The following is an 11,346-nucleotide window of genomic DNA, read 5'->3' on the forward strand; positions in this document are numbered from 1 at the left end:
AGATGGCTGGAATGCGAACCCAACTCGATGCCGATTGCATAAATGTAATTTGCATCTGCATGCTGTAAAAACATGTATAATAAACACACACCCACTAATGTGTCTTGGGCTTTTGTAATCCGGTGATTCGACGCGAGAGAAAGTCCGTGTATGAATCAGCTCAGTACCAGCCGGTGGTTCCAATCTTGTTAGACATTCAGGTGGTTTCAACTGACCACTATTATTATTAGAACCAATCGACAAGGCCATATTCGGATCAATGATTTAATGAGACAACGTTCCGGTGAAATTGACCAGCAATTTCCGCATATTTTTGTCGTCAAGTGTATTTTAGGTGCTAATTTAGAAAGCCTCAATCAAACAAAATGTAAATGTTGTCTGTTTGTCTGCACAAGTAGGCAATTCGAATAAAAAGTTCTTTCCCGGCCAATTAACCGCAATAATATGCCCAATGCCACCTATGCGATGTGATTAATTTTACTCAATTGCAAATGGCAAATTACACGATGGCCGTTCACTCAACCGAAGCCAAAACATCGAAGTTATTGTTCGAGAATTAACTAAAAAGTGTTAATTAAGTATGCAATCTATCTGTTTTATTAGTTTGATATTGATTTGTCCTTCACCTGCATCAAATTTCATTTTTAATCAGGAATTAAGTGCCGTGTTGCTTTCCGCGGCATCAACTTCTCTCTTCAATGTTTCTGCTCTTGTTCATTCTTTCGTATTTTTTAATACAAAGTTCGATGTCAATTGTGGCTTTAGTGCTTTCTTATTTGTAGAGATCAATTTCAATTTTAAACAGAGCTAAAGATATCTTTTTCGTCGTTTTTTTCCTCTTGTTCATTTTCCTTTATTTTCCATGATTAACTTGTAGGTAATAAAATTTGAGACCCTGTTCACGAAATCGTGTCTTCAGTTTGTGTTTTTGTCAATTTGTCCTTCTCCTTCCCTATTTTTAAAGATAAATTTAAATTTTAAGCTCAAATAAAGTGCAACTTTGCTTTCCAGTATCAAAGTGAGTCTTCAATGTTGATTCCGTCGGTTTTCTTCTCGTTCATTCTTTCTTATTTGTCACTCTAGGTAAAGTTCGATGTCAATCACCTAGAGAATAAATCGTTTTCAGGGCTTTAATCATTGCCTTCAGTGTGAGTTTTTTCCTCAATTTGTTCGTCTCTTGCTTCTTCCTCATTTTTAAAGATCAATTTTACTTTCAAACAGAAATAAGGTAATTGTTTGCTTTCTTAGACATTAAATTGTGTATTCATTCATGTATTTTTTTCTCCTCTTGCTCATTTGTCCTTATTTTGCACGTCGATGAAGTGATTCTTTGCTTTCTTACGGATTACATTTTGTTTACTTTTTGTCGTTTTTTCTCATCGTACTCATTTTTCTTTATTTGTCATGATTAACTTCGTTATCAATCGCAAATATTGCGTGTTTTTGTCAGTTTGTTCTTCTCTTGCTTCTTCTTCACTATTTTTGCGAAATTGACATTTTGCTTTTCTAAGAATTAAAGTCTATCTTTAAGCTTCTTTCGTAGTATTTTCATAGATTTTTTCTCATTTCGTTCATTATTTCTTCTTTTTTCGCACAAACTTTGATGTCAATCACAAATAGAATAAAATTCGCATTTCTGGGCATTAAAACGCGTCTTTAGTATAAGGTTTTTCATCATTTTATCCTTCCTTCTCTTGCTTCCAGCTGATTTTTGAAGATCAATTTCAATTTTTTAATAAAGTGATTTTTTGGGAATTAAATTGTGTCGCTAATGTTAATTTTTGCCGTTTTTTCTCATCGCACTAATTTTAAATTTTTTTAATAATTTTCGATATCAATCGTCAGAATTGTGTGTTTTTTTGTCCATTTCTGCAATTTGTCCTTCTCATGCCGCTTCTTCCCTATTTTTGATCATCAATTTCAATTTTAAATGGAGGTAATGTAACATTTTGCTTTTATCAGAACTAAAGTCTGTTTTTAATGTTTTTTTCGTAGTTTTTTCCTCCTCTGGCTGATTCTTCCTTACTTTTCAGACAAACTTCAACAAACAAATAAAGTGCTTTTTGGAATTTTAGAAATAAAATTGTGTTGCTTATGTTGGTTTTTGTCGTTTTTTCCATGATCATTTTCATGATTAACTTCGATATCAATCGCAAAAATTGTGTGTTTTTGTCAATTTATCCTGCTCATGCTTCTTGTTTGAGATCGACATCGAAGTTTGTCTGAAAAATAAGGAAGAATCAGCAAGGGGAGGAAAAAACCACGAAAAAAAGCTGAAAGACAGACTTTAAGTCTGATAAAAGCAAAATGTCACATTATCTTCATTTAAAATTGAAATTGATGATCAAAAACAGGGAAGAAGAAGCATAAGAAGGACAAATTGCGGAAATGGACAAAAAAACACACAATTTTGAAAATTGATATTGAAAATTATGAAAAATTTAAAAAATTAGTGCGATGAGAAGAAACGGCAAAAATAAACATTAGCGACACAATTTAATTCGCAAAACAGCAAAAAACCACTTTATTTCTGTTAAAAAATTGAAATTGATCTTCAAAAATCGGCTGGAAGCAGAGAAGGATAAAATGATGAAAAAAACTTACACTAAAGACGTGTTTTAATGCCCAGAAATGCGAATTTTATTCTATTTGAGATTGACATTAAAGTTTGTGCGAAAAAATAAGGAAGAATGAACAAAAGGAGTAAAAATATCTGAAAAACCACGAAATAAGCTTAAAGACAGACTTTAATTCTTAGAAAAGCAAAATGTCAATTTATCAAAAATAGTGAGAAGAAGCAAGAGAAGAACAAAGTGACAAAAACACACAATATTTGCCATTGATAACGAAGCTAATCATGACAAATAAAGAAAAATGAGTACGATGAGAAAAAACGACAAAAAATAAACAAAATTTAATCCGCAAGAGGCAAAGAATCACTTTATTGACGTGAAAGATAAGGACAAATGAGCAATAGGAGAAAAAATGGGGATGAAAATTCCAGCTGTAAGTTTTCATAAAACTAGACGTTTTTTTCCATATTTTAATCAGGAAATTCGCCTAGGAGGCGTTATAAGTACATTTTTAAACGCACTGCAAAACCTTTGAATGTTGAAAGAATTCGAAATTAAATTAATTCGAGATTAAAAATGAATCGAATTTTTTTTATGTTTAAAGGAAAAGACGAAAGCTCAAAGGAGAATAGACGAGAGAGTAAATAGAGATAAGACTTGAGATCCGCGAAATCGTGCGAGTCAAAAAGGAGGGAAAACACAGAAAAGTCCAGAGAAATCAATGAATATATAGCAAATAATTGAAACAAATGGCAAATGTTGCTTATGGAGAAAGAAAAGCGACAACAATGACAAAACAGCTAAAAATGAAGAAAACTGAAGAAAAGAGTGATTTAAACCAAAACCAGTGGGGAAATTGGCAAAGAAGACCTCCTTCCATGCCTTTATAAGATTCGCTAATAGAAGCCGTGTTCGCTATCGGTTTGAGCTGCTGGTGATTGAAACCCGTTGGATAATCGAGCCAGTTTTGCTTGTTCAAGCTTAAGCCCTAAAGCCTAAAGAGTTGAAGGAAGGTGCCAATATTCAAATGCAAATCAGCCTCATGCTGATCCTCTGAATACAGTCGATCCGTGTCTATGACTCATCGCCACCCAAATTACCTCTGGTCAACCTCTCCTTTCACAGCGAGTTACTATAAGCAGAAGAGCATTTCGCCGGTTGAATTGCGATCATTGTTTGCGGATATTCATGCTTGGAAGTTTTGCATCAACTCGGCTGTTCATCGCATTCAATCTTAAGGTCATCAGTTTATCAGTTTAGGCCTTGTTGCGTCTAAGTGGACTTCCTCTTGGGAAATCCGCACTTTCCAGTGCTGCGGATGCGTTTCATGTTCGCATTTAGGGGCTCTTTTGCGCGATACTAATTAGTAGCTAGTTGACTCGAGGAACACTTTCAGCCAAACCAGTTGTGCGACGCTCCTCCTCATGCGCCGCTCGTTTTCGCTTCTTTTACGATTTTTTGTTTGTTCTCCTTTCTCAATAAAGATTTCAGAACCAGTTCCAGCAAGTCAACCCATGGTACTCGTTATGTGCTGAACTTGCCTTACCTTACACACCTATTTCTCTATGTAACCTGTGATTAACCGCGAATAGTGCAGCCAGTAACGTATGTGTGCCACTTACTTTTATCTAAGAACTGTTTCATAATAGATTTCGATCGATTTATGCGCTCTTATTGTCTGGCTTGTGTGTGCGCTCTAGTGGTACCCGAGGAGGATTTATGTTGATCGATGCACCAAAGGAGTCATTTTCTCAATTAAAAAAACAATAGCAATGATAATGGGGAAACCCTGATGAAAACCCTCACAACAAAGAAATCCACATGTCCATCCAGTGTGAGTCATTCAGTGAAGTCATTGCTTAGCTTAAAGTGTTTTAAGTAGAGTAAATCTTTAGAGGCAATTTTCGCGTTTCCCCATGCTTTTTTGGAAATGTTCCTTGCCCAAGTGAAACTTACATGAAACTCTATGGGGATTACTAGTGAATCTAACACAGAAACATCAGATTTTAAAATTCATACAAACTCATAATTGGTAAACATTACATTTATTTAGGTCTTTGCTGTCTTGAAACCTTCAATTTGTTTGAATTATTTTCTACATTTGTCTTTCGCATCGAAAATTTTTCATAATTTTCGTCAAAATTGTGTGTTTTTTTGTCCATATCCGCAATTTGTCCTTCTCATGCTTGTTCTTCCCTATTTTTGATCATCAATTTCAATTTTAAATGAAGATAATGTGACATTTTGCTTTTATCAGACTTAAAGTCTGTCTTTAAGCTTTTTCCTCCCCTTGCTGATTCTTCCTTATTTTTCAGACAAATTTCGATATCAATCTCAAACAAGAAGCATGAGAAGGATAAATTGACAAAAACACACAATTTTTGCGATTGATATCGAAGTTAATCATGAAAATGATTATGGAAAGACGACAAAAATCAACATAAGCAACACAATTTAATTTCTAAAATTCCTAAAAGCACTTTATTTCTGTTGAAAAATTCAAATTGATCTTCAAAAATAGGTTGGAAGCAAAAGAAGTATAAAATGATGAAGAAAACTCACACTAAAGACACATTTTAATGCCCAGAAATGCGAATTTTATTCTATTTGTGATTGACATCAAAGTTTGTTCGAAAAAATAAGGGATAATGCACAAAAGGAGAAAGAATCTATGATAAAACTACGAAATAAGCTTAAAGAGCTTAAAGCAAAATGTCAATTTCTGAAAAATAGTGAAGAAGAAGCAAGAAAAGAACAAACTGACAGAAACACACAATATTTGCGATTGATACGAAGTTAATCATGACAAAGAAAAATGAGTACGATGAGAAAAAACGACAAAAAATGAACAAAATTTAATCCGTAAGAAAGCAAAGAATCACTTCATCGACATGAAAAATAAGGGCAAATGAGCAAGAGGAGAAAAAAATACATGAATGAATACACAATTTAATGTCTAAGAAAGCAAACAATTACCTTATTTCTGTTAGAAATTTAAATTGATCTTCAAAAATAAGGAAGAAGCAAGAGACGAACAAATTGATGAAAAAACTCACACTGAAGGCACGGATTAAGGCCCAGAAAACAATTTATTCTCTATGTGATTGACATCGAACTTTACCTAGAGTGACAAATAAGAAAGAATGAGCAAGAAGAAAATCGACGGAAACAACATTGGAGTCTCACTTTGATACTGGAAAGCAAAGTTGCACTTTATTTGAGCTTAAAATTTAAATTTATCTTTAAAAATAGGGAAGGAGAACGACAAATTGACAAAAACACACACTGAAGACACGATTTCGTAAACAGGGTCTCAAATTCTATTACCTACAAGTTAATCATGGAAAATAAAGGAAACTAAACAAGAGGAGAAAAAACGACGAAAAAAATATCTTTAGCTCTGTTTAACATTGAAATTGATCTCTACAAATAAGAAAGCAGAACTGACAAAAACACACTAAAGCCACAATTGACTCTTTCATTCTCTTTGAGATTGACATCGAACTTTGTATTAAAAATACGAAAGAATTAACAAGAGAAGAAACATTGAAGACAGAAGTTGATGCCTCGGAAAGCAACGCGGCAATTTTAAAATCTGATGATGGCGCTGTTGACTCGCCGAAACGTTATGAAATAAACGATATACAAATTTTCGTTTCACATTACACGCAGTCAGGAAAATAAATCGAAATTACTGGTAAAGTTTATGCCATCAACTGGAAAAGATTCCTTAGAGTTTTTTTAACCGACTGGGACAAATTGCAGGATTTCTTGTGCGGGAGTTTCGGCAAAATCTTCAAAAACTGTCCTCATTGGACGCATCCATCCATTCCTTGTGTGAACATCCTTGCGATCGTTATTAATCTTCAAAGTTTCCTTTTTCTGTAGACTTATTTTAATGTCAGCGTTGCTTAAGTTGCGTCTTCGATCTTGTTCCTCATTCTTCCCTCCTCTTTTCCGCAGAATCTTCATCAGAGGAAGACAGCCTAGCAAATGACGAGGGGCCCACAGTGGAAAGTACCCCGGAACGAGAAAAGGCATCGTCAGGAATCATGAGAGGAGGAAGCGGAGGCGATCGAGGCCACCATGGTTTTCCTCCGCCGCCTCCAAGCGACACATCGAGCGCAGGATCGCCGCCTCCCCTGCAGCGCAGACCCAGAGCGCCGCCGCCCCTATGGAACGACCAACGAGGCCGAAATCAGCAGGAGATCACCGACATCAGCGACGTTTTGCAGAACTTTCGACCATGTAAATTGGGCAGGAAAACTGCGACTGTTCTACCATTCAATGCGTGCTGATTTGTAGATTCTCAGCCGCCGGATGTCACCAATAACACCGCTCAAGGGGGCCGACGAACGGGTGCCGATAGAGTCAACCGGTACACTTCTTCTGCATCTGAAGATGGCACGATGGGAACGGGAACCGGAAGGTGGAAGGTAGCGTTGTTTGAGTGGGCCAAAGGCAATGGGGGGGATGAAAACTGTTCTTCTGCTAGGTGTCGGCGAAAATTCAACAGCTACTCAACACGCTGAAGAGGCCTAAGAGGCGACCTTTGCCGGAATTCTACGAAGATGATGACATCGAGCTGGAGCTGGCCGCCAACCCCAAAGACCCCAACGCTCCAAAGCCCGAAGGTAGAATTGATGAGTCTTCGGGTGCAATCAAATCAAGCACTTTAACAACGAAACATTTGTACTTTTAGGCAGCTTCATGTCGCCTGCTGTTGGGGAACAGTTAACCATCCCCTCAGGCCTACCCAGGAGCATAGGGGCAGCTATTCTAAGATATGGAAATGCCAGCTATAAAGCCCCCGTGGCCACCGTGTTGGACCCTAATGGAAAATTGTCCACCACCTTAACGTATGGTAAGGAGTTTACCTTTTGGAATAAYCGGCTCCTTTCAGTCGTATATGCAAAASCGCTCGTCAGCGCACTTGAATTTCTTGGCTAGACCGACAACACACGAAGGCACTTCTAGATCCAACAGTTTCCTTGAAAGTTTTCCATTAACTTGAGCTAATTTCTGTCAATCGACWATGGAAAACTTGAGGAGCTTTTTTAGGACAAAAGTCTTGGGGCAMATTACGCGATTGTAAAAAGTGTTAATTTAAGTTGCTCAATAGGGTGTTTTCACTTTTTTTAAACATKACACKGATAACTTTTTTTTTTCAAAAATTCTCCATAATCATTTTAAAGCGAATTTACATTCAAATCAGGTATTTTCSGCCAAAAACGCCGAATGCGTATCGTCGGTTGCCTATCCCGATTGTGACGTAGCAGGTCATATCAACAAAGTGTCTCGTGTTTATTTTGTTGTTTTCGCAGCTTAGTTTTATTATTTAAGTTATTGTGATTATCATTATTTTATTGATTATTATTATCTTGCATAATGGAAAATAGTGACATGTATGGATCACAAAATAAGTGGTGTTTTGTGCCAGGATGCCTCAATAAGTGCTCCGAACAATCTCTTTCCAACCGTTCCCCATGATTATGCACGTAAAGTTTTATAGTTCAAAGCAGCTAGACGTGATGTTCCTAAATCAAAATAAATGTTTTTTTCTTTGCGAGGATCATTTTGATGAAAGTACCAACAAAAGGCTAATAATGAGGCAGATAGAATATGTCTTCGATCGTACTTTGTGTTGTGACCCTTACTGTTGACACCCTTAAATTCGGCTGAATTAAAGCGTTCGTCGTTTTTTAAAAATTCGGTAACCACAAAAATATGTACACATGGTAAAGTGGTTTTTGACGCTTTAATTAATCCTTCTGAAGCCAGTTTTTAGTTGAACACAAACTATAATTTATTTAAATCCACAAAATAATTAATGAAACACAACCACACAACTGAACACTATGCACAGAACGTAGACAATCCGCCATTTATATGACCAGTGACGTCACAACCAACAGGATTGCGTTTTAGAGATTTAACAAAATAGCAATAGATAGATAGTATAAACTTATTTAATCTTTCACATATATATATTACCATAGAATTTTTGTTACAATGAAAACAGTCTATTTGGAGGCTTCAGTTGTGGATAGATTGAGGCTTGAATGACCACCACTTCTGTTTAAACAAATAAAATGCATACAATACATAAAAATTGAATAAATTATAAACGGAAGACTTAGAGACAAATTAGAGCAATAAGCAAATGTCCGATAAATCCTAAATAAGTTGCAACTTGGAAAACCTAAACTATTTCTGCTTGGAACCGTCGACAAATCGCAATGGAACAGGCGAACTTTGCCACTTTGTCAAGACTTTTTGCGCTTTTCATTGGCAAAAACCTCAACCTCTTGTGTGATGGTTCACTGCAATTGCAGGAAAGCTGCTGAGCCGATCGTACAAAATAGCCTACGCTCTGCTGACCAAGTCGTTCAGTAAAAACGGCGACACCAGCTTGAAGTCGGGCGATCGAGTCGCTCTCGTCTACCCCAACAACGATCCCATCAACTTCTTGTGCGCCTACTACGGCTGCATCCAGGCCGGGATCGTGCCAGTCCCTATCGAGGTTCCAATCACACGCAGGGATGCTGGTTCCTTGCAGATCGGCTTCCTGCTGGGCAGCTGTGCGGTTCAGGTAAACATTGAGGCTCCGCCTCCAGGCATATTGAAGCGAGCGCGTTTTGCAGGTGGCTTTAACATCAGAAGCTTGCCTGAAAGGCCTTCCGAAAACGACATCAGGCGAAATCATCCAGTTCAAAGGATGGCCGAAGCTCACCTGGTTCGTTACCGAACACCTAGCGAAGACTCCTAAAGACTGGACACCACAGCCCAGGTAAACCAGCCGAATTTATCTCGCTGGGGCGATTAGCTTTTCAGCGATCCAATTGCAGATTGAATGGCTTGGAGTTTTTAACAGACGTAGCCATTCAAGGCTTTTTGTCTTTGCTGCAAGCCTGCAAGAGCCTTGGTGGGTTGGGGGTGTGGGTTTCGGCAGTTTGTTTGGGTACGGAAATTCCCAACCCCTTGGAAAACCGCCTCCGTAGTATCCTAAACCTTTCCTCAAAACTGGAGACCCATCAGCCTCCTTCCCACAATTTCCAAACTAACAGAAAAACTCCTTCTCGGCCGCCCCCAAACACTCAAATTTTGAATAGCTCACGTCGCTTTTGGGCTTTGAGTAGTAGCGCTGGCGGAAGAAGTTTCTGGAATTTCAAGCTCTGGCAATGTCGATCACAAACTGCACTGACGGGGTTTTCCGGAGCCCAAAAGGGGCCTGCACGTGCCTCTGAGGGAGACACGAGCTCGAATTTCTTTTTACCAGTGCGTAAGCACGTGGTTCTGGGGGAGGGCAAACACACACTAGTGAATCTTCAACCTCGGGGTTGTTGAAATAAGCAAAAAATAACAAACAGCGGAGCGTTCATGGTCGAGAGACTGAGAGCAACTGAATGAATGACGATTGAATTGCAATTTGATTGATAATAATAAATAATTGCAGATTGAACGATGTTACGGCCGCTTATATCGAGTACAGTACGGATCGAGATGGCTCAGTGATGGGCGTGACCATAACGAGGGAAGCGATGGATCAGCATTGCCGGATGCTGACGATGGCCTGCAACTACACCGAGGGAGAGAATATGGTTTGCGTGCTCGACTTCAAACGCGAGGTATTTTACTGCCCGCTTGAACTTAATGATTGACTTGCTCCAAATGTTCCGGCAGGTCGGTTTATGGCATTCGGTGCTAACAAGCGTGCTCAACGGCATGCACGTGATCTACATCCCCTACGCGCTGATGAAGGCCAATCCGGCCAGCTGGATGCAGATGATCACGAAATATCGCGCCTCAGTCGCAATAGTGAAGTCGCGCGACCTCCATTGGGGCCTGCTGGCCACCAAGGACCACAAAGACATCAACTTGGGCTCGTTGCGCATGCTTCTGGTGGCGGATGGCGCAAATCCCTGGTCGCTCAGCAGCTGCGATCAGTTCCTGTCGGTGTTCCAGCCGAAGGGGCTGCGCCCCGACGCCATCTGCCCCTGCGCCAGTTCCAGCGAATGCGTAACGGTAAGCCCCCTGAACTGCCTCAATTTCGCCGCCAACACTGCAAGCTTTCTCTGCGCAGGTTTCAGTGCGGCGGCCAGGAAGGGGCGGCGTGAACGCGACCGGCCGCGGGGTTCTCTCGATGCAGGGCCTCAGCTTCGGGGTGGTCAGAGTGGATCAGGAGAACAGCTTGACGTCGCTCACTCTGCAAGATTGTGGACAAGTGATGCCCGGCTGCGTGATCGTGGTGGTTAAAATGGAGGGACCCTCCTATCTGTGCAAAACGGACGAAGTGGGGGAGATTTGCGTGCACTCCGGCGCCACCGGGACGCAGTACTGGGGGCTGCCCGGCCTGAGCAACACCACTTTCAAGGTAGCTGATTGGCTGAGGCCCCGTCGCGGTGCCACTTAGTGGGCGTGTGTTGCAGGTGCAACCGCTGGGTAGCGACGGCACGCCGATATCCGCCAGCGCCGAGTACACGCGGAGTGGTTTGTTGGGATTTCTGGGTCCAGGTGGCTTGGTGTTTGTCTGCGGGTCGCGCGATGGTCTCATGACAGTCACTGGTAAGCCGCACTACCAGTAAATCTTCTTTATTTTTTACGAACTTCTTTTTGGGCATTTCGCCTCAAAAATTTCCTCACGTCTTCTATTACAGAGTGATAAATAGTGCTCCTGTTTCGCAATAAGAACGAATTATTTATCAAAAAGTAATCAAGAACTGTCACCTAGAGGGTATCCTGCGACACACTTAGGCTCAAGCTGTAAGAGAAA

At 39.7% G+C, this 11,346-nt stretch overlaps 1 protein-coding gene across 1 annotated transcript in view; it reads left to right on the top strand.

Moving 5' to 3' along the window:
- LOC109545764 (disco-interacting protein 2) overlaps nucleotides 1–11,346 on the top strand; it is a 126,627-nt gene that overhangs the window by 105,813 nt on the left and 9,468 nt on the right. Inside the window, exons 9-18 of the mRNA XM_048669148.1 lie at nucleotides 6,537–6,821; nucleotides 6,879–7,009; nucleotides 7,069–7,207; nucleotides 7,276–7,437; nucleotides 8,909–9,165; nucleotides 9,218–9,363; nucleotides 10,030–10,201; nucleotides 10,257–10,598; nucleotides 10,657–10,947; nucleotides 11,003–11,138. Of these exons, the coding sequence (XP_048525105.1) occupies nucleotides 6,537–6,821; nucleotides 6,879–7,009; nucleotides 7,069–7,207; nucleotides 7,276–7,437; nucleotides 8,909–9,165; nucleotides 9,218–9,363; nucleotides 10,030–10,201; nucleotides 10,257–10,598; nucleotides 10,657–10,947; nucleotides 11,003–11,138 (2,061 nt within the window). The remainder of the gene's footprint in view (nucleotides 1–6,536; nucleotides 6,822–6,878; nucleotides 7,010–7,068; nucleotides 7,208–7,275; nucleotides 7,438–8,908; nucleotides 9,166–9,217; nucleotides 9,364–10,029; nucleotides 10,202–10,256; nucleotides 10,599–10,656; nucleotides 10,948–11,002; nucleotides 11,139–11,346) is intronic.

Source organism: Dendroctonus ponderosae, unplaced genomic scaffold (genome assembly GCF_020466585.1).
Source record: "Dendroctonus ponderosae isolate FM_Combo_2020 unplaced genomic scaffold, Dpon_F_20191213v2 Dpon_F_20191213_8, whole genome shotgun sequence".
NCBI classification, from domain to species: domain Eukaryota; kingdom Metazoa; phylum Arthropoda; class Insecta; order Coleoptera; family Curculionidae; genus Dendroctonus; species Dendroctonus ponderosae.